Below are 22321 nucleotides of genomic sequence, written 5' to 3'. Positions count from 1 at the left end.
TTCGCACTTACAATTACTGCAGCGCACACACACACACACCCGTGGTCACATGATCCAAAATTCAGACATTTGGCAACTGACTCATATTTATGACGGTTGGCGTGTCCCAGGGTCACGTGATCCCCTTTTGGGACCAAGCGATGTCGATAGGGAAGCCAGATTCACTTAACATCCGTGTAACTAACCTAACAATTGCAGCGATTCACTTAACAAGTGACAAAAAAAAAATTTAACATAACGTAAAACTCGTTAAAAAAAATGTTTCACTTAACAACATCCGTTTTGGGCTCAATTATGGTTGTAAGTCAAGGACTACACCTTTCTTTCAAGTCTACACCCCCATCCCTCACCCACTGGCCCTCCCGCCACCCCCACCCACCGCAACTCTCCCACAATAATCACATTTTCCAAGCTGCCACTTTGGGTTTTAGTTTTTCCTTTTAATGACGGAGCAAGTCAGGTTTTGCATTTTTTCAAACAGTGATTGCATCAAGACAGCGTCTCTAACTCTATATATATAGAGAGAAAAAAAGTTGCAGCTTATCAGGATGAACGACAACACTTCGATTAACACCTGTTAATTTTTTTTGTCCCCCCCCCCTAACAACTACATCTAAGTGCTTTCAACGCACCCGGGATCCATGCAGTGCTACGGAAACAATATACACAACAAGAGACATTTGTGCCTCCGCTTTATGAAACAACAGGGAAGAAAATCTCACACGGGAAGGTTGACTAAGCCAACTCTTTTTTTTTTCTTCTTCTTCTTCACACCAACGAAAACAGGTCTGAAATGCAACAGCCTTTGATTTGAACTGAATTACCGACACCCGGAGATGGCCTATAAAAGGGGGCACTGTCGCCTTTTCCAGTTCACCGAAATCCCACCAAGGTCTTTGATAGCCAAGCAGGCCTGGAATTCACTCGTCTCAAAAATCGGGTTTTCCGTGGCGTACAAATTCCATTTTTATTGTTTGGCCTTCCGTGCCAACAAGCAGAAAACAGAAGCAAAGGCCTTTTGAAAAAGCCAGGGCAAGCAGAATTTCAGCTCAAAAGTCACCTTAGAAGATTCCTACAGGTCCTTTAGACCACATGTTTTGGCTACAGATGTGAGAAAGAAAGAGAGAGAAAAAAAATACCAAGAGCATCTGTCATTGGCTTTCCCAGGTTCTTCCTGGCCTGTTTCTCACTTTACCCAGAAGATTCCTCTGATCATACATACATTCACCCAGGAACTCATGAGAAGCTTTGCAAACAAGAGAGAAAGAGAGAGGGAGAGAGAGAAGGAAAAAAAAAAGGACATTGATGGAAAGTTCAGAGAAAAGTCCATGCCTTTTAAGAAAACGCACGTGGCTCTAGCTTTCGCCTGGCATCACTCCTGCGTGCCTCGAGCTGTTTGGAGAACAAGCCAGGATTCCTGGTCTAGAGAGGACAAAGGTGGCCATTCTGCTTCCTTAGGGCAAGGAGGGGGCCGAGCGAGAGCAACTGAGCTGGGAGGGGGGGCATCTTTTGGGTGCTGGGTAAGCCAGAGTCGGCGATGATGCCTCCCCCCCCGCCGAACAGGTTCTCGCGCAGCCAGCCCCTCCCCAATTGAGACAGAAAGAGACAATCGTACCAGGTTTCAAATAATTCATGTTAGATACTAACGACCATGCTCTGCAGGCGACGAGCATTTAGATAATAAAAATTATGGGGAACACTGTCCCCGATAATTATAAAGACACCCTTTAGTGCAACATATGGAGGTCACTGCCTCCGATACAACACTTCTGGTAGGCAAAAGCTACCTTGTTCTTGGACATTATGGGAGACCCTGCCCCCGATAATGAGATTCACGTTCACTGTGCAGGACTGGAGTTTGCTCTGCAGGACTGGAGGCGGTGCGGCAACGGCCCAGAGATGGGTACAAAAAGCCTGCAGCCAGCTCCCTTCCGCTTAGCCCTCGCCGGCAAAGGCGGGGTGGAAGGGGGGGGGGGCTAGGTGGAAGCCCACATGGGGAGGGGGTCTGCAGTTGCTGGCCACTCCTGGATAGGCAGAAATCTAGGGAATGTGGACAAGATCCCCCTGGGTCTGTCGAACGTAGCAGGGGGGATCTCCAACCTTGGCCACTTTTAAGACTTGTGGCCTTCAACTCCCAGAGTTCCTCAGCCAGCATAGCTTACTCTCTTGCAATCCCTTCCTCTGCAATCTCTCTCCTCTTTGAAGGAGAAAAAGAAACAAGACACGGCTGGCTGACTGAGGAATTCTGGGAGTTGAAGGCCACAAGTCTTAAAAGTGGCCGAGGTTGGAGATCCAGAGGGATCGAGGCCAACCCTCCAAATAGGCCGGCGGCCAGAATTTAAAACAGGCACAGCTGCTCAAATCCTGGGGCGTCAAGTCCAGAACATCTGGAGGGCGCCAAGGTGTTTTCTGCCCTCCCGCCGCGCACCACGGAAGAGGCAGCGGCTGCAGACCCTCTCCTTGGTGAGCTCTTAAAAGCGCCGCAGCGGAGGGAAATCCACTTCCCCGTTTCTAAAACCTTGGGGTTCCCCCCTCCCCCAGATGTTCACCGCCGTTCCTGCAGGCCAGTGAAGGCTCAAGGGCTTCAAATCTCCAGTTCTCCTCAGGGTTAGCAGATGCTGCTTTTATTACTTATATCAAAAAAACGACAGTATAACTGTCATAATTATGGAAGTCACTGCTTCCGATAATTATATTCGGTAGAACACAAATAGCATTTATAGTGAACACTGTCACTGATAAATAAATAACTAATAAATATATCTTCAGGACCAAGAGTCCAGGTGAACTCACCCTCCTCCACCGGTGCGACCGACGGAAAGGCGCTCGTGTTTTCCCGGTAGGCCGCAACGCAAGGAGACAAAGACAAAATCCGGGCTCTCCCCGAAAAGGGCTTCCCGTTGCCAATTCCTAAATCGTGCCCGCCGGATCCATCCCATTCACCTCATTTCCCGAGTAAGCGGCCGGAGGGGAACTGGACAGAAGGCAGAAAGCTCCACGTTCCAGGGCCGATGCAAAAGGCTCTTAATAAAAAATGTGCGGGAGGACTCGAACTCGGCTCCCGCCTTCCCAAGCAGTCGACGGCTAACCAATTTTAAGCCTTTTCGTTTCGCGGGAGGAGTTTCGTGCCAACTGGAACGTGGTCGGCTTACGGACTTTCTGTGCGGCCGGACGCCAGCGTTCGCTTACTCGAAAAAAGCAGAAATTCCTTTTAAGATTGCCAAGGGGGCTGATTAGCAACATTGGGCAGAGACGTCAACTTGCATCTAAAAAATCCCTCCCAAGATTCGAATCCCACCTTCCTCGACTTTGGGGGGCCTCTAAAAAATTCTGCTGAAAAGCTAAAGGGGAAGGTGTAAACTGTGCAACGGGTTGCGGGAAGAGGGTGTGTGGGCGAGGGGTGGTCTTTTGGGAAGGTAGTAGGGATGGGGGTTTTCAGAGCTCGTTGTTGATGTCCCAAACGTCGCCGGCCAGGGCGTTTGCTGCTCCTTGGATGGTCCACGTCAAGAGAGCCAGCTGGTTCTTGAAGAGGACTTCGTCGAAAGCGCTGGCGTTGGTCTTTAGCAGGCTGACGTGTTCCAGCAGGGCCTGGGCGGTGTGGGATCCGGAGCCCAGGAGGATGTGGCGGAAGGGCGTGTCCTTGGGGGAGACGTATGGGGAGAGGAACTGGTACTCCACCTGCGAAGAAAGGCAAGGGTTGAAGGTTTTGCATAACGCGGCCACTTTTTAAGATGTGTGGACTTCAATTCCCAGAATTCCCCAGCCAGCAACACTTAGTCAAAAGATACAACTAAAAAGAGGTTGAGGCTTTGGGAAAAAGCGCAGAGAACAGCAACAAAGATGATGAAAGGCCTGGAGATTAAAACAAATGAAGAACGGTTGCAGGATTTTGGGCTTGGACGGTCTAGAAAAAAAGAAGGACTGGGGGGAGACATGATGTCAGACCTGGAAGCCATCTTTTACACTTTACCTTTGAGCCTTCAGGCCTGCCACAAATTCTACTGTGGGAAAATGGGAGGGGGGGGGAATTGTATGGAGTGAAGATGGTATGTAGTCAAAATAACATTCTTTCCAGAAAGTCAAGGCCATTGTGCCCTGCAGAAGAATGAGGAAGTATCTTCTGTTCCGGAGGGTACCTGATTTGGTTCGTGTGATGGACATGTGAGTGAGGGGCAAGGACTTGAACTTTCTTTTGGGTGAGGAAAACCCGGAAGCTCTCAGATTCGGATTTCCCCACATGTGCCAATATCACATCTCTAATAAAAGTTAGCTTTGAGGAAACTCGAACCTCAGTTTGATTTCATTGGGAGTGTTACTAGGAACCCTAACACATGATTGCAGTCTTCCAGTATTTGAGGGGCTGCCCCAAAGAGAGGGGGAGAGTCAATTTATTCTCCAAAGCACCTGAAGGTAGGACAAGAAATAATGGTGGGAAACGGAGAAAGAAGCAACCTGAAACTTCCTAAGAGCGAAGACAATCAGTGGAACAGAAGTTGCCTCCAGAAGTTGTGGGTGCTCCACAACTTTTAAGAAGAGACAGGATGGCCACTTGTCCAAAATGGTACAGGGTCTTCCTGCTTGAGCAGGGGGCTGGACTAGATGACCTCCAAGCTCCCTTCCAGCTCTATTCTATTCTTCTGAACACTTCAGGCAACCAACATGACTCAACTCAAGACAGAACCGAGGTTAATCAGCGAGAGTAGAGAAGAAAATGGAGAAAAAGCTCACTTTCATCAGCCGGTCATTCAGGAGACGGGACGCATCCCTGTCGTTGAGGTCGGTGTTTTTCACATCCTGGGTCAGCGCGGTGGTGGCGCGAGTAAAATCTCCGCGGGCCTCAAAGAGCCACTGGATCTCCAAACCCCGTTTCTGCAGCAGGAGAGAAGCGGGACCGGTTGGTTAAGCAACAAGGACACGCAACAAATTTGCCTTGCAAATTTATTTCAGGCGTTTGTGAAGCGTTTGACGACGGAGCCTTCAGGAAATCAGGACCCGTTATCTGCATTCCAGACACAAACTTCGGCTAACACATTTCGATGGTTGTGTTGTGCTCCACAGCAGTCTTGAACCTTTCAACAACTGCCCCAAAATCTGGCAACGTAAATTTGGGAGACCTTTCTGTTGTAGCCCCAATAATCCCAGATGTCCAGGATACCTTACGGGTACTGAATACTGACCTTGGTGGTTTTTCTTGCAGACATTTTATTACCCAACTAAGTGATATCATCAGTGCAGACCTCCCTCTCTTTTAATACTGATGATGTTAACTAGTCTGGTCATGAGATGTCTGCAAGAAACTCAAAGATCACCAAGGACCCCCACAATCCTCCTTTTTCTTCCTCCCTCCTCCTTTCTCCAAACCCTGACTCCCTTCTAGCACTGGTGATGTTAACCTAGATTGGTAATGAGATGTCTGCAAGGAAGCCACCAAGCTCAGAGAGCACCAAGGACCCCACAGTCCTCCTCTTCCTCCACTCCATAAACCCCACTCCCTTCTAGCACTGATGAGGTTCCCTACTTGGGTTGTGAAAAGAGCCTTGGTAGCACAGATTAAAGCACTGTTAAGTAAGACCAGCTGCCTGCAATTACTGCAAGTTTGAATCTCACCAGGCTCAAGGTTGACTCAGCCTTCCATCCTTTCTAAGGTAGGTAAAATGAGGACCCGGTTTGTGGGGGCAATAAGCTGACTTTGTATAAAAAAAAGAACAGCGTTGGGGGGGGTGAAAGCCCTACTAAGCAGGTATATACAAAAGGATGAAGGCTATTGCTTAACGCATTGTAAGCCGCCCTGAGTCTCCGGAGAAGGGCGGCATATAAATCGAACCAATAAATAAATAAAAGTCTGCAAACAAAACCAGCAAGCTCAGAGAACACCATGCACCCCACTGTTCAACCTCAAGCTATATATATTCTCTCTTTGGATACCCAAAGCATTTCCACTTTGGATTTTAATTGATATAATCTGTTTACTTTAATAGGTTTTCCACTTGATTTTACGGTGTTCCATGCAGCCCAGAGTTGCTTTGATGCCGAAGTGGGTGGCAAATACATTTAACAGATAAATACTCCCTTTCTATAGATAGGATGCTGAGCTTGTCAGCTGAAAAACCGACAGGGTCTCGAACCCAGGTTCGAGACCCAAGCACTATGTGACGGGGTGAGCTCCTGTTCCTTGCCTCACCTAGCAGTCCAAACGCACGCAATGCGAGTAGATAAATAGGTACCACTTTGGCAGGAAGGTTAACAGCGTCCCGTGCGCCTGTGGCATGGCTGCACGACCACAGAAAATGTCTTCGGACAAGGGTCTACGACACCTCGCCATGGCCAATTTGCCACGGCCAACTCACCGTGGTCAACTTGCCATGACCATCTCTCTATGGGACACAACTCGCTTCTGGACAAGAGTTACACCAAGATCGAAGAAATAGTCAGATAGGATCATTTTTTAAAAAACGGATGACAAAAATTTATTTATTATTTGTTTCCATTTCTATACCGCCCTTCTCCAATTAGGACTCAGGGCGGTGAACAGCCAAGGTAAAAAAGAGAACATACAAAATTTAAAAAACAATTTAAATATTTTGGCCGTAAATTAAAACAACTCAATTTAAAATTTAACTCAAGCCAGCCCAGCTAGTTGAAATAAATAGGTTTTCAGGGCCCGACGAAAAATCCAGAGGTCTGTTATTGTACGTAACTCTGGGGGAAGGTTGTTCCAGAGGGTGGGCGCCGTCACAGAGAAGGCTCTCCCCCTGGGGGTCGCCAGCCGACATTGTCTGGCGGACGGCACCCGGAGGAAGCCCACTCTGTGCGAGCGTACTGGCCGGTGGGAGGCTATTGGTGGCAGAAGGCGGTCTCGTAAATACCCCGGCCCTAAGCCATGGAGCGCTTTAAAGGTGGTCACCAACACCTTGAAGCGCACCCGGAAGACCACAGGAAGCCAGTGCAGCTGGCATTTTGAATAATTAAATTGAATTGAATTGTCCCACAATGAGTTGGCCATGGTGAGTTTTCTCATTCCATTTGGACAATGATGGCTCCCTCAGCTAAGGAATGGAGATGAGCAACAAGTCACGACTGGACAGGGGAAACCTTTTACCTCTATTTTTTAACCTTTCTAGAGATGGTGGAGTCCTCCCCAGCTGCTGTTATCGTCTGTTTTACCACCCCCGTTGATCATATGCTTAACGCATTGTAAGCCGCCCTGAGTCTCCGGAGAAGGGCGGCATATAAATCGAACCAATAAATAAATAAAATAAAATATAACAAACCATCTCCCGCGCCCTCACCTTCATTTCCCTCTGGTAAGGGAGCAGGCTCGCGACAAAATTGTGCAGCCGGCTGTCGTAGCTCTTGTAATCCAGGTAGAGTTCCCGATCGTGGGTCAACCTGAGGGCCATCCGGCCGGCTATTTCGGCGGCCAACCGGATCGCCTGTTCCATCAGGACGATGCTGTTGCTAAAGGCCGCGAGCAGGTTGCTTGGATTGTCCTCCGCGGTGCCGAAATAGGGGTAGGGGTAGGAGTCTCCGCCCTACGAGGGAGAAGCAAAACAGTGAGCAAAACTCCACACCGAGTGGGATCTTTTTCAAAGCCCCGGCTCTGTCTCTATTTTTCCTCTAGGCAAGCTTTCCAGTAGCAAGGGACCGTCGAGAGAGAAAGTGGGAGTTTTTGTGAGTTGAGCATTGTAGGAAGCCTCCCGTTTTTCGGCTGCTTCCTTAGTGCTTAGAAGCAAGAATGTTTTTTTTTATTAGGAATTGTGCCAGAAATATACAATAGAGGAATTGAGATATTTGATTGTGAATGTATTGACAGCGGCTAGAATTGTGTTTGCTAAAAATTGGAAAAATGAGAAAATACCAACGCAGGATGAAGTTATTAAGAAAATCATGGAATGTGCTGAAATGAGTAAATTGACATTTGAAATGTCAAGAAGAACAAGAAGATAAACAATATTATAAGATATGGGATTTATTTTATCAATGGCTAGATACTAAAATATGGAAGTGAAATATGAAACATAAAATGAATGTTACAATATAATATGTGAAAACAATTTCTTCTTTTTTTGGAAATAATAATGCCATTGCCAGATAAATGATAAATGAGGATAATTATATATATATATACTAGGTTGATAATGTGAGAAATATAATTTGTAAAATGAAGCACAAGGGATCGACACACTGTTTGCAATTGTAATGGATGATGGATGTTTTATGTTTTGTTCGTTTAAAAATAAAAATAATAAAAAAAAATTTAGAAGCAAGAATGTTTTCCATATTTGAAACACATAAAATGTTCAAAACCTCTGGCAAAATTATGCCCCACCCTTTGCAAGATTTCACAGCACGGAAACTCCCCGATCTCTGTTCCAATGGACAGGCCTCTCTTTCCTATACAGGTAAGTCCTCGGCTTACAACAGTTCATTTAGTGACCTTCCAAAGTGATAACGGCTTTGGAAAAAAGTGACATGACCCATTTTCCCACTTATGCAGCATCCCCCTGGTAACGTGATTGAAGTTCAGATACTTGGTAACTGGCTCCTATTTATGACGATTGGAGTGTCCCGGGATCCCCTTTTGTGACCTTCTGACAAGCAAAGTCAATGAGGAAAGCCAGTTCCATTTAACGACCGTGGAAGGAAAGGTGGTAAAAATGGGACAAAATTCACTGAACAGCTATTTCGCTTAGCAACAGGAATTCTGGGCTCAATTGTGGTCGTACTTGCAGTCCTGCCCCCCACCCCAAAGACTTTAAGTGTGTGTGTGTGTGTGTGTGTGTGTGTGTGTGTGTGTGTGTGGTGTCCAATTTTAAAATTTGTGAACTTCAACGCCCAGAATTCCCCAGCCAGCCAAGAATTCTGGGAATTGAAATCCACAAGAATTAAAGTGGACAACTTTGGAAATCCCTGCCTTAAAACTTGGGAGCTTCATCACTGGAAGCTTTCAAGAAGAGACTGGACAGCCATCTGTCACAAATACTACGGGGTCTCCTGCTTGAGCAGGGGGTTGGACTAGATGACCTACAAGGTCCCCTCCAACTCTGTTATTCTATCCTGTTCTACTTGTCCATCAAAGTGCTTGCTCGATGAGCACAGAACAAACTCTCCAAAACCCAACGACTTGAGTGTGGGGATGTCCACATTGTCCTGGAATTCCGATGCCCAGCAAGACACCCCAGTTCTGAAAGCAGCTTGCACCCCCCTCCCAACGCCAACAGAAGCGGTCAGAAAGCTACAGCACCGGAGAAGGAGGAGTTCAGAACTCACGTTGTTGATGCTGAAGGAGATGGCGGGGATTCCAGAGGAGGCGATGAACGTTCTCGCTGCGTCATCAAACCGAAACGGAACTCTGAGGAGAAGGAAAAGAGAAAAGTTTCAGCCACTGCTTTGGAACTTTTTCGGAAGCCAGTATGGCTTAGTGGTTAAGGTGCTGGCATAGAAACCAGGTGACGGTGAGTTCTAATCCCGCCTTAAGCCATCTTGGGTGACTTTGGAACGATCACCAGGAGAACCTGAGTTCTAGTCCAGCCTTAAGGCCAGAAATTTTGGAGATTTCTCGGATGGGGGAAGTTAAAATCTGACTATCGATGACAGCTTTTAGCTGCTTCTCGGGAGCTGGGAGCTGCACGGCAGGACGTGCACGGCAAAAACATCAGGGAGAGCCAAAGCTTTCACTTACTCTTTGCTTGCAAAAGCGGCACGAAGATTGAGTGGCAAAAAGGAGACCTGAAAAAGGACAAAGAGGACCAGATTACACCTTTTCCGTAATAGGGATAATCCAGAGCCACCCACCCACCCAAGACTTAAAAAGTTCTGTGGCTCAATCCCAAATCCCTCTTCCCTTTGCCTGAAATTTCCACTGTTGCAAATCTTAAATCAGAAGGCAAAAGACATTCAACAGCACAGACTAGGGACAGTCAAATTTGTGTGTGTAATCAATCAATCAATCAATCAATTTATCAATCATCCATCCAGTTTGGTTTGCTGGTGAAGGCACCAGGCTAAAAACCAGGAGACAGTGAGTTCTAGTTCTGCTTTAGGCATGAAAGCCAGCTGAGTGAATATAGACCAATCACCAGGAGACAGTGAATTCTAGTCCCGCCTTAGGCATGAAAGCCGGCTGGGTGACTTTAGGCCAATCACCAGGAGATCATGAGTTCTAGTCCCATGTTAGATATGAAAGCCAACTGGGTCTTTAGATCAATGTGAGTTCTAGTCCCACCTTAGGTATGAAAGCCAGCTCAGTGAATATAGACCAATCACCAGGAGACAGTGAATTCTAATCCCTGCCTTAGGCTCAAAAGCTTGTCAGATGCCTGTTCGTCAATCACCAGGAGATGGTGAGTTCTAGTCCCGCCTTAGGCACGAAAGCCGGCTGGGTGACTTTGGGCCAATCACCAGGAGACCGTGAGTTCTAGTCTAGTCCCATGTTAGATATGAAAGCTGACTGCGTCTTTAAATCAATGTGAGTTCTAGTCCCACCAAAGGCATGAAAGCCAGGCGGTTGTGGTATAGTAAGAAACGTTAGATACATTCACTACCTTGAGTTTTTATAAAGTTAGTAAAGGATAAAAACGAATAAATCAAATAAATAGAGAGAAGTCCAAGGGAGCAGCACATCTGTTCCTGCAGGGAGCATGAGAGGCACTAGAGCTGCCCGGCTCACTTATCATTTTCTCAGAAAACCCCCAAACAGAGGCAAGCGCTACTCACATCTGTGACTGCTTCCTCCAGGAGCTTTTTCAACAAGGGGCTGGAAGAGAATCGGAATTCCTTGGATCCTGCGAGATGGAAAGAAGATGCTTGAGCTCAAGAGGCTCTGAACTACCAGACAGCATAGGAAACAGGTTAGCCAATTTTAGACTGGAGAGCCAGGTTATGGTTCACTGCCTTGAGCTGCTTATAAATTAACAAAATTGGGATACAAATAAATAAATAACAACTATCTTCCAATATTCTCTTGCACATCGCTGGGGTCTGTGCGAGGCTCTGAGGCATGCAAGCAAATGTTATGCTGAGGGAAAATGCTAAGACATTTTCTTAATAAAAAGAATCTAAAGGCTGAAGTTAGACAGGAATTTTAGAGGCGGGGTCTCCAACCTTGGCAACTTTATAAGACTTGTGGACTTCAACTCCCAGAATTCCTCAGCCGGACGTGTCTTGTTTCTTTTTCTCTTACCTGGCGAAGTGGAGAGATTGCAGAGGGAGGCATTGTAAGAGAGTAGGCGAAGCTGGCTGGGGAATTCTGGGAGTTGAAGTCCACAAGTCTTAAAGTTGCCAAGGTTGGAGACCCCCGTTTTAGAGAGTAGGAAGAAATAGGCCAGGAGGCCTAAAGCTGCTCCTGGGTACCAGGCAGCTAGGTATCCAGGTCTACTCCTTACGCAAAGGACAAAGCACTTCCTGCCACTTCTCCGTTCTTGCTTCTCAAGCCATAATTCAAACTTTGATGGAGCGTCACAGACATGTACCTGAAACGGCGGCATCCAGATTGATGTAAGCGAACGCTTTCAAATGCAGAGAGGCAGCGTAGCCCTGAGAAGGTTTAGGAAAAGAAAAAATGGGATTTCTGAACTATTCTACGAGCTACAATTTATTTTTTTACGGACTCAATTTATACAGCTGCTCATCTCACACACACACACACACACACACAAAAAGAGCACGGTGACTCGAGCGGTTGGAGTGCTGGGCAGAGATTAGCAAGCCGCGTTCGAGACCCCGCCGTGGGGCAAGGTTGAGTTCTTGTCCTTCACTCCAGCTCCTGCCAGGGTCACAAAAGGAACTCCCAAATGGGCATCCCCAAGCAACGGTGATGTCACTAATCCTTTCAACCCGGAAGCACTTCTGACTTTGGTGAGTGCCAAAATCTCACAAGAGGCTCTCTAGCACAGAAGTGTTTTAATTTTTTAAAAAAACCCAGCTCTTACCTCTAGCCATTCCGTGGCACCGACGGCTCCGAATTCGCCTGCGCTCCAGCTGGCAAAGATGATGCTCCTGTGAGGTTTGTAGCCGTCTGAAATGCGCGGAAGAGAGAGAGAAATCAGGGATCCCGTTCAAGTCTATTGGTTTGGCTCCCTTTCCCTCAAACCAACAGACTTTTCCCTCTTTAGATTAGATTAGATTGAGTTGGAAGGGACCTTGTAGGTCATCTAGCCCAACCCCCCGCCCAAGCAGGAGACCCTACACCATTTCTGACAGAGGAGAGTCCAGTCTCTTCTTGAAAGCTTCCAGTTACGAAGCTCCCACAACTTCTGGAGGCAAGCAGTTCCACTGGTTAATTGTCTTCACATTTAGGAGATTTCTCCTTATTTCTAGTAGGAATCTCTCCTTGATCCATTATTCCTTGTCTGGCCTTCAGGGGCTTTGGAAAATAGCTTGACCCCCTCCCTCCTCTCTGGGGCAGCCCCTCAAATACTGGAAGATGCTCTCCTGTCTCCCCTGGTCCTTCTCTTCACTAGACCAGCCAGGCCCAGTTCCTGCAACCGTCCATCGTATGTTTTGGCCTCCAGTCCCCTCATCATCCTGGTTGCTCTTCTCTGCACTTTCTAGAGTCTCAACATCTTTTTTGTAGTGTTGTTCCATTTCTCTCAAACGTCTTACCAGTTTTGACCATCCCAGAGATTGTGTGGGCCAACTCCTGCAACAAAGCCGTCCCGACTGCAGATTTCACTGTTCCGTCTCCCCAGGCATCGCGCTGAGCTCCAATCACGATATACCGATCTGCAAGAGGAAGCGGCTCACTGAATCCAAAATTGTAACGAAGCAGGAAGGAGGGCTGCGATAGCCCGAAAGTTCTAGGATGAGGGTCAACAGGCCAGTGGAAAGTTCTAAGGAGTATCTAGGAACACACCTGGCCAAGGATATAGGCCTGACTCTGATCGCTTATAGGTAATCCTTGATTTATGACAAGGGAGCCCAAAATTTCTGCTGTTAAGCGAGACATTTCAATTGGATTTCGCCCCATTTTACCACCTTTCTGGTCATAAAATGGGGCAACATTCAATTACGTGCCTCGCTTAGCAACAGAAATGTTGGGCTCCACTCTGGTTGCAAAGCAGTAAGTGAATCACTGCAGTTGTTAAGTTGGTAACTTGGTTGTTAAATGAATCTGGCTTCCCCCTCGAGTTTGCTTGTCAGGTGGTCACAAAAGGGTGACCCTGGGACACTGCGACCGTCATAATTAGGAGCCAGACGCCAAAGGTCTAAATTTTGATCGCATGACTATGAGGATGCTACAACAGCTGTAAGTGTGAAAAATGGCCGCAAGTCACTTTTTGCAGTGCAGTTGTAACTTTGGTCACTAAATGAACGATTATAAGTCAAGGACCCTCAGTATTTCTCCCCGCTTAATAAATGAAACCACCATTTACTGTTATTATGTATAAAATTTATTTGATACATAAGCAAGATAAAAAAATATTTTATCTTGCTATAGGGATACAACAATTAAAAAAAAATGAGAAGAGAGTGACAACAGAACAGATAGAACAAACAATAAAATGAACAATGAAAAAGAAATACGATAAATACAACTATAGGATTACCAAAACAGAATGATGGGCAGACAGTGAGCAGTGAATAAAAAAAAGGGGGTGGGGTGGGGTTAGAGCTTGCCATCAATCCAACAGCTAAAAACCAAAATCAATCCAGCATTTAATTGGTTTTTTTAAACACTTATTCCTTCCTTTGATGTGGAAAGGCGTAATGGTAGTCTTACAACTATTCCTCTAGCAACTATTCCAAAGTTAAAACGGCACTGGAAAAAAAAAAAGAGACTTACAACCAGTCCTCACACTAATGACTGTTGCAGCATCCCTATGGCCACATAATCAAAATTCAGGTGCTTGGCAATCGGCTTGTATTGGGGTCGCCATTTGCGACCTTCCCATTTGGTTTCTGACAAGTCCATAGGAGAAGATAACAGTGACGTTAATGAAATGTAGAAATTCACTTGTTAAATGATCACGTGGCAAAAAATGTTGTAAAATTGGGTGTGACTCGCTTAACACAACCGCCTTGTTTAGCAAAAGCAATTCTGGTTTCAATTGCGGTCATAAGGTGAGGACTGCCTATGGTCAAAGCAACTCAGAGGACTAAGGCTACTGAAATGGCTGAAGGCTTTTCCGTTAGGGCAATGTTTCTCAACCTTGGTAGCTTGAAGATGGGTGGACTTCACCTCCCAGAATCCCCCAGCCAGGGATTCTGGGAGTTGAAGTCCATCCATCTTCAAGCCCTCAATTTACAGCCACTCTAAATTTAGTAGCTCTTCGAATTCACAACAGCACTGAAAAAAGCCACAACTATTGCAGCCTCCCTGAACGAAATTCAGACGCTTGGCAACTGACTCACATATTTATGACGGTTGCAGTCCCGTAATCCACTTTCGGGACCTCCTGATGAGCAAAGTCAACGGGGAAGCCAGATTCACTTAACAACTGTGTTACTCACTTAACAATGATAAGAGATTCGCTAGAAAGCTGTCGTTAAAAAAGGTCGTAAAATGAGGCAAACTCACTTAACCAATGTCTTCCTTAGCAGCGGAAATTTGGGGGGGCCTGTTGTCGTTGAGTCTAGGATACCCATATATCCCCAGGAGAGGCTGAAAGAGCCAGCTTTGGGGGATGCTTTGATTTGGGGTTCCTCAGGAAGATTCAAAGGACCAAGAAAGGACGCCAAGGACGCCATGCTCAGACTTGCTACAGCCATCTCGCCACAGATCAATTCACGTGTGTGTGTGTCAAGAGTTACAATAATATCAATGAAATGATGAAATAGAATTATTAAAGAAAGGATGCAAAATGAAATGGGAATGGCAAAAAATTAAAGTTTATTTTAAATAATTAAATAGAATGGTGGAGTTCTCTTGTGGCGAGTTGTCCCGTTCTTGCTCAGACACACGGGTTCTCTCAAACCCCACTGTCCGAGAGGCCATCGATGCTTACCTGGTTCCACAAAGCCTTTAAGCACGCCGAAGATGTTCAGGATTTTCTTCTCTACCAGTTGGTTGTTAACGTTGAGCTTCACGTTCGTTCCGGACGGAGAGGTCGCACACTTGCGGAAGATCGTGTATTGCCACGTGGTGGGACAGTCTGACCCGTCCAGAACACTGAAAGCAGAAACAGAACGCGTTAACTCTAAGTTGCGCTTCTCCCAACATCCCGTGACATGTTCAAAATTGTCGGAGTTTAACACCAAATTTCTCTCTCTCTCATTATTTCAAGGGAACAGGATACAGGGAGCCCTTGACTTGTAACCATTCGTTTAGTGACCGCTCAAAGTTATGACGGTATCGAGAAAAGTGGCTTATGACCCTTTTCACACGTAACAACTGTTACAACATCACGCGATCAAAATTCAGACACTTTTGGCAACTGGTTCATATTTATGACGGTTGCCACGTCCCGGAGTCATGCTGCAGAAATGTTCTGCAACCTTCTGACGAGCAAAGTCAATGGGGGAAGCCAGACTTACTTAACAACCTTGTTAATAACTTAACCGCTTCAATGATTCACTTAACAACTGGGGCAAGAAAATGGAACGAAATTCATTTATCTCACTTAGCGACAGAAATTTTGGGCTCAATTGTGGTCATTAAGTCAAGGAATACCCGTGTTGTGGGGAGCCGTGATGATGCAGTGGTTAGAATGTAGTACTGCAGGCAACTTCTGCTGCCTGCTGGCTGCCTGCAATTTGGCAGTTCGAATCTCAAGGTGGACTCAGCCTTCCATCCTTCTGAGGTGGGTAAAATGAAGACCCAAATTGTTGGAGACAAGAGGCTGTAAACTGCTTAGAGGGCCGTAAAGCACTGTGAATCAGTATATAAGTCTAAGTGCTATTGTTCTATCTATCCATCCATCCATCCATCCATCCATCCATCCATCCATCCATCCATCCATCATAATCTACCATGGGGATGCAGTGGTTAGAATTCAGCATTGCAGGCAAACTCTGCTCACTGCCAGGAGTTCAATCCTGACCGGCTCAAGGTGGACTCAGCCTTCCTTCCTTCTGAGGTCAGTAAAATGAGGACCCAGATTGTTGGGGGCAAGAGGCTGACTCTGTAAACCGCTTAGAAAGGGCTGTACAGGATTGCAAAGCAGCATATAAATCTAAGTGCTATTGGTATTGTCCTTTTTCTTTTAACTGTTACAGGGTGAGAAATCAATCCATCCTCCCCCACCCACCCCCAAAAATGATGGTTGTGCTGCAGTTGCATATCACTAACACAAGTTTGCATCATGGAATTTTTCTTTCTCAAGTTTAATTTTCTGAGAGGAAGAGGACTGATAAGACAATGGTTGAAATAATGGAGCTTTTATCAGTCTCGCTGCCAGCGACCCTCAAATCTACAGACAAGAAGTTTGAAAACAGGTGGGCGGTTACCTGGCTAATGTTCGTGCGGCCGAGCTCGAAATACTTGCGACGGGGATGCCTGGGAGGGCCGAAGACTGGACGGGCGGGAACTGAGTGTGGTTGAAAGAAGGGAACCCAGGGGTATACGGGTCACCGGTTCCAAGATGAGCCTGCAAGAGAAAAGGAGAATTTCAGGGGGGAAAAAGAGGATATGGTTTGAGCCTAACAAGTTGTCCAGGCAATATATGTGTTCTGTAACTTTAATATGAATATGTATTGTGTGACTTTAAGGCTTTACTGCTGAATCATTATAATGCTGAGTCATGCTGTAATTAGGTAATGACTGGTTGTGAGGAGTTGCTAACATTCTGCTAATCATCGTTTGATGGACTTGCTATCATCGTGGTTTGTGAAACAGAATGAGTTTGATATTCTAACCAACTACTGTTTGTTGGGTAAGAAGATATCTGTAACAACTGGACTGATTTTACTGGCAAAGACTTGGAATTTGTTTAAAGACTATGAGACTGTTTTTTCTACTATAAAGTAAGCTTTTGATAAACCAGTTTGCATATCTCTTATTCATTGCTCTCAGCAACGTTTCCTTGTGCATTTACTGCTAGTTGGTAACACAACACCAATATCCTTAACACACCACAAAAGCAGATAAATTGAGTTTCCTGTCACGTCCTTCATGCCAGCAGCTCCGAGGTCTCATCTGCTCAAGTCTCGACTTACAACCGTTCGAAGTTACAATGGCATTGAAAAAAAGCGACTGAGGGCCGTTTTTTGCACGGACAACCGCTGCAACCTTCCCAGGGTCACGTGATTAAAATTCAGACGCTTGGCAACTGGCATGTACTTATGACGGTTGCAATGTTCCGGGGTCACGTGATCTGCTTTTGCGACCTTCTCTTGACGAGCAAAATCCACGGGGAAGCCAGATTCGCTTAACCACCGTGTGACTCCCTTTTAACATGGCTGACTGGGGGGAAATTCTGGAAGTTGTAGTCCACAGCTCTTAAAAAGTTGAAGACTTCTGCTTAAAAGGAGGCACGGAAGGTTCACTGACAAGAAAACGGTCAAAACTCACATGTCCAAACAGAGCCACAGTTGGTCCAAGGTTCCTGTAGTCAGCAGGATCCGGATAGATCAACACTCCTACAGCGCCCCGTGCTTTGGCATTGGCAACCTAGAGGGAGACATTGGGGTGTTTTTTACTGGGATGTGGAAAAGCAGCCGAGGGGCACACAGAGTTAGCAAGTAATGGGACACCCCCTTTGCCCCCAAGTTCCCCAGAGATCCCTGAACTCTACGCTGCTCCATTCGATCACGTTTCTGCTTAGTTCTAAAAGTGAAGCAGCTTTTGCTCCGAAGTTAAGATTTTGCAATTTTTCCCCCCTCCGATCTACAAAGTCAAAATAGAGATAGGAAAACTGTGGGGTCTTTGATGCTTTCTGAGCTTGGTTGGCTGTTTGTTTGCGGACGTTTCATTACCCAACTAGGTAACATCATCAGTGCTAGAAGGGAAAGGGGTTTGCGAAGAGGAGGAAGAGAACTGTGGGGTCTTTGGTGCTCCCTAAACTTGGTTGTTTTCTTTCAGACATTTCATTACCTAACTACCGTATTTTTCAGAGTATAAGACGCACTTATGAGGGACATTGGTAATTTCTAAACGGGGAATAAATAAAAATAATTTTACCTTCTCGGCAAAAGTAATACTGCCAGCTCGCACAATGACCACTGTGCCATTCAGGAAGATACCTTTGTCTAGGAGGACTTTGAAATCATCTTTACGGCCGTAATTGGCGAAAACCGGTTGGGCCTACGATAGAGAAGGTTGGTCAGCCCACATATAAAAATAAATAAAACTTAAAATAAAACTTGGCCGACCTCGGAGGTGGATCTTAGCAGGCAGGCAATTAGATTTTTTTTTTTGGGGGGGGGGTGTTCCACCTCGTTTCTCTGGATGAAGGAAAGATCTTTGAAGAAATTAACAGAATTTCTTCAAAGCTCTCAGTATGCAATACAAGCAACAAGTGATAAATCACGATCTTAATCATAAAATGCAATCCGAAGATACCATACACAGTGATGTGTCATAGGGTACTCAATAAGCAAACCACGTAAGTCATAATAGGATGCTAAATTAAAAACAACATAAATCATAAAATGCAAACAACAAAGTTATAGTCATAAGAAGCTAAGGAAATAGGTTATTAGGAAAGATGAAAAAATACAGCCCTATGTAGTTTGACAAAAAAAATACTATTAAAAGTATTTTGTGTGTATGTGCATTACTATATCTATAGTAATAAACACACACATATTTTAGTATTGTGTGTGTGCATTAATATATATATATATATATATATATATATATATATATATATATATATATATATATATATATATATATATCACAAACTATTCTAAAAATACGAGTTCCAGGTATTTATTTATTTATTGGTTCAATTTATATGCCGCCCTTCTCCGGAGAATCAGGGCAGCTTACAATGCTTTTAAGCAATAGCCTTCATACTTTTGTATATACCTGCTTAGTAGGGCTTTTGCCCCCCCCCAAGCGGTGTTCTTTTTTATACAAAGTCGGCTTATTACCCCCACAATCCGGGTCCTCATTTTACCTACCTCAAAAAGATGGAAGGCTGAGTCAACCTTGAGCCTGGTGAGATTTGAACTCGCAGTAATTGCAGGCAGCTGGTACTACTTAACAGCACTTTAGTCTGCTGCGCCACCAAGGCTTTTATCCAATTTTAATTATTTTAGTTCTGGAGCTTGCAGAATGTCTGGTTCTTTACACACACACACACATATTAATACATACACACAAAAAATACTATTTTATAGTATAAAAATACTTGCTTCTAACTCACTGACAACTACAGGTATATTTCCCCAAGCACTATTTTACCAGAAAGAGGAACGCCATTGAGGGAAACTTTTTCTAAATCTTCTTTCAAGGTGTCAAGTTGGGAAGAATAAAGCTACTGAGCTCTCAGAGAGACTTACCGAAACCTGGCCGTTTTCACTGTAGGCTACGAAAGCACTGGGTGCCTCCACGAATGTGTTTCTACCATCTTCCAAAGTAATTACATTTGAAGACCTAAAAAAAATAGTATTGTGGACATTACTGCATGCTTCAAAACGGCATTTTAAAATATCTATTTCAATTTACAAGGCTGTCTATCTAAAACAGGGGTCTCCAAACTTGGCAACTTTAAGACTTGTGGACTTCCAACTCCCAGAATTCCTCAGCCAGCTTTGCTGTGGAATTGAATTTGGGATTGGGGGGCAGGACTGCAAGTACGACCACTCCCCTGAGGAAATCTTGAGGCGAACTTCCTACCTGGCTTGGAGACGGACATAATGCTCATCATCCCAGACTTTATCCAAGTTGTAAGACTCAAAGTTATTGTGGATGTTATTAGCCAGAATCTCGTCCCGTCCACTGCCGGCTTCGTGATTCTCAGAGGACACTTCCCTATTAGAGGAACGAAGGAATCAAAAGTCAGGTGTTCTCTAAGACCATCGTCTTCACACAAACTGTTAATGCTACTTTATAAAGTGATGGCGCCTTGATTACAACTCAATAATGCAGGCAACTTCTACTGACTGCCGGCTGCCAGCAGTTCAATCCTGACAGGCTCAAGGTTGACTCAGCCTTCCATCCTTCCGAGGTCGGTAAAATGAGGACCCAGATTGTTGGGGGCAAGAGGCTGACTCTGTAAACCGCTTAGAGAGGGCTGTAAAAGCACTGTGAAGCAGTATGTAAGTATAATGCTATTGCTCTTCCTTTCTCCCTCCCTTTTGTGGTGGCGCAGTAGTTAGAATACAGTATTGCAAGCTGATTCTGCCCACTGCCAGGGTTTTAATCCTGACTGGCTCAAGGTTGACTCAGCCTTCCGTCCTTCTGAGGTTGCTAAAATGAGGACCCAAATTCTTGGGGGCAAGAGGCTGACTCTGTATACTGCTCAGAGAGGGCTGTAAAGCTGTATATAAGACTAAATGCTAGTGCCCTTCCTTCCTTCCTATGCAGTATTGCAGGCTAACTCTGCCCACTGCCAGCAGTTCGATCCTGATCAGCTCAAGGTTGACTCAGCCTTCCGTCCTTCTGAGGTTGCTAAAATGAGGACCCAAATTCTTGGGGGCAAGAGGCTGACTCTGTATACTGCTCAGAGAGGGCTGTAAAGCTGTATATAAGACTAAATGCTAGTGCCCTTCCTTCCTTCCTATGCAGTATTGCAGGCTAACTCTGCCCACTGCCAGCAGTTCGATCCTGACCGGCTCAAGGTTGACTCAGCCTTCCGTCCTTCCAAGGTGGGTAAAATGAGGACCCAGATTGTTGGGGGCAAGAGGCTGACTCCGTAAACCACTCAGAGAGGGATGTAAAAGCACTGTGAAGCACTGTATAAGTCTAAGGGCTATTGCTGTCGCTGAAGACTTGTAAGTCACCACTTGGAATATTGCATCCATTTTTGGTTATAAAAAAAATGCTGAGATCCCATAAAGAGTGGAGAGAAGAGCAACGAAGATGATTAGGGAACTGGAAGCTAAAATATATGAAGAACAATTGCGGGAATTGGGGTTTGTCTAGTTTAATGAAAAGGTGGTCTACAGGTGACATGATAGCAGTCTTCCAGTATTTGAGAGGCTGCCAGAGAAGAGGGAGTCAAGCTATTCTCCAAAGCAACTGAGGGCAGAAATGGAGCAAGAAGCAACGGATGGAAACTCATCAAGGAGAAAAGCAACCTAAAACTAAGGAGAAATTTCCTGAGAGTGAGAACAATTAATCACTGAACTTTAAAGGTTGTAGGTGCCCCATCACTGGGTGTTTTTAAGAAGGGATTGGACAAACATTTGTCTGTAAAGGTATTAAGGTTGGACTAATAGACCTTCGAGGTCCCTTCGAACTCTGTTATTCTGCATCCAACGGAGCCAGACGCACAGCTGTCCATATGTTAAAACCGTCCTTCTACATCGGAAGGGACTATCGGGAAATCCTTACCGGATCGTTGTTTCGAAATTGGCCTTGGCTAGCCGATCGCCCAGTAATTTCTTCAGGTCTCCCCAATAGAGCACTGGATCAGATGGGGGATTGTTGGCTTCAGGGTATAAAGATGAATAGGCGATCTCGTCACTCGATGACACTACGCCATTGTTACACTTTGCCGCCGGTGGCATCCGGGCACGGAAACTTATGTAGCCAAACAAAAATCCTGCGAAAGGTGAACCAGATGGAAGACATTCAGGATTTACTGGGTGAAGACGTAACATCGAAAAGAGCAGCACAATTCACACACCGCTGCATTTGTTGACAAGATCTCAAGGCAACTGGGACTTGCTTCTTGGAAACCCTTTCGCTTCTCATCCAAGAAACTTCATCTGAAGTTAGAAGTGAAGAAGCTTCTTGGGTGAGAAGGGAAGCATCTTCAAGGAAAAAAAAAAACCAAGGAAGCCCAGTTCCTTTTGGGGGGAAAAAGCACCACCCCCTTTTTTTAAAAAATTGATTTATATGCCGCCCTTCTCCGGAGACTCAGGGCGGCTTACAGTGTGTTAAGCAATAGCCTTCATCCTTTTGTATATTTATACAAAGTCAGCTTATTGCCCCCACAAACTGGGTCCTCATTTCACCTACCTTAGAAAGGATGGAAGGCTGAGTCAACCTTGAGCCTTGGAGAGATTCGAACCAGCAGTAAATTGCAGGCAGCTGTGTTAATAACAGGGTGCGTAGACCACTGTACTATCAAGGCTCTTAATAGAATTATACCCTCAACTTAAAACAGCCATTTCTGTAACGATAACCTAACGAATAACAACCCAATTCTATTGATAACTCCATGATTATTTTAAAAAGTTGGCCTGGCAGTACAGGTAGTCCTCCACTATGCGACCACAACTGACCCCCAACATTTCTGTTGCTAAGCGAGACCATGCTTTTAGGTCA

The 22321-nt window shown here is 45.4% G+C and overlaps 1 protein-coding gene across 2 annotated transcripts in view; it reads right to left on the bottom strand.

The window, feature by feature from the left end:
- Positions 1-419: 419 nt before the first annotated feature.
- TFRC (transferrin receptor) overlaps positions 420-22321 on the bottom strand; it is a 34284-nt gene continuing 12382 nt past the window's right edge. For both annotated transcript variants that reach the window (XM_034408075.2, XM_034408077.2), the window contains exons 4-19: positions 21383-21593; positions 19724-19858; positions 19387-19480; positions 18059-18181; positions 17450-17548; positions 16387-16526; positions 14946-15109; positions 12604-12723; positions 11931-12016; positions 11472-11535; positions 10717-10784; positions 9683-9729; positions 9271-9352; positions 7290-7532; positions 4729-4869; positions 420-3678 (exon numbers count right to left, since the gene is read on the bottom strand). In XM_034408075.2, coding sequence (XP_034263966.2) covers positions 3436-3678; positions 4729-4869; positions 7290-7532; positions 9271-9352; positions 9683-9729; positions 10717-10784; positions 11472-11535; positions 11931-12016; positions 12604-12723; positions 14946-15109; positions 16387-16526; positions 17450-17548; positions 18059-18181; positions 19387-19480; positions 19724-19858; positions 21383-21593 — 2060 coding nt within the window. In that variant the 3' untranslated portion in view covers positions 420-3435. The remainder of the gene's footprint in view (positions 3679-4728; positions 4870-7289; positions 7533-9270; positions 9353-9682; positions 9730-10716; positions 10785-11471; positions 11536-11930; positions 12017-12603; positions 12724-14945; positions 15110-16386; positions 16527-17449; positions 17549-18058; positions 18182-19386; positions 19481-19723; positions 19859-21382; positions 21594-22321) is intronic.

This window comes from Pantherophis guttatus, chromosome 6, assembly GCF_059756535.1.
Source record: "Pantherophis guttatus breed Tessera chromosome 6, ASM5975653v1, whole genome shotgun sequence".
Classification (NCBI taxonomy): Eukaryota; Metazoa; Chordata; class Lepidosauria; order Squamata; family Colubridae; genus Pantherophis; species Pantherophis guttatus.
This window is presented reverse-complemented; position numbering and strand designations above follow the sequence as displayed.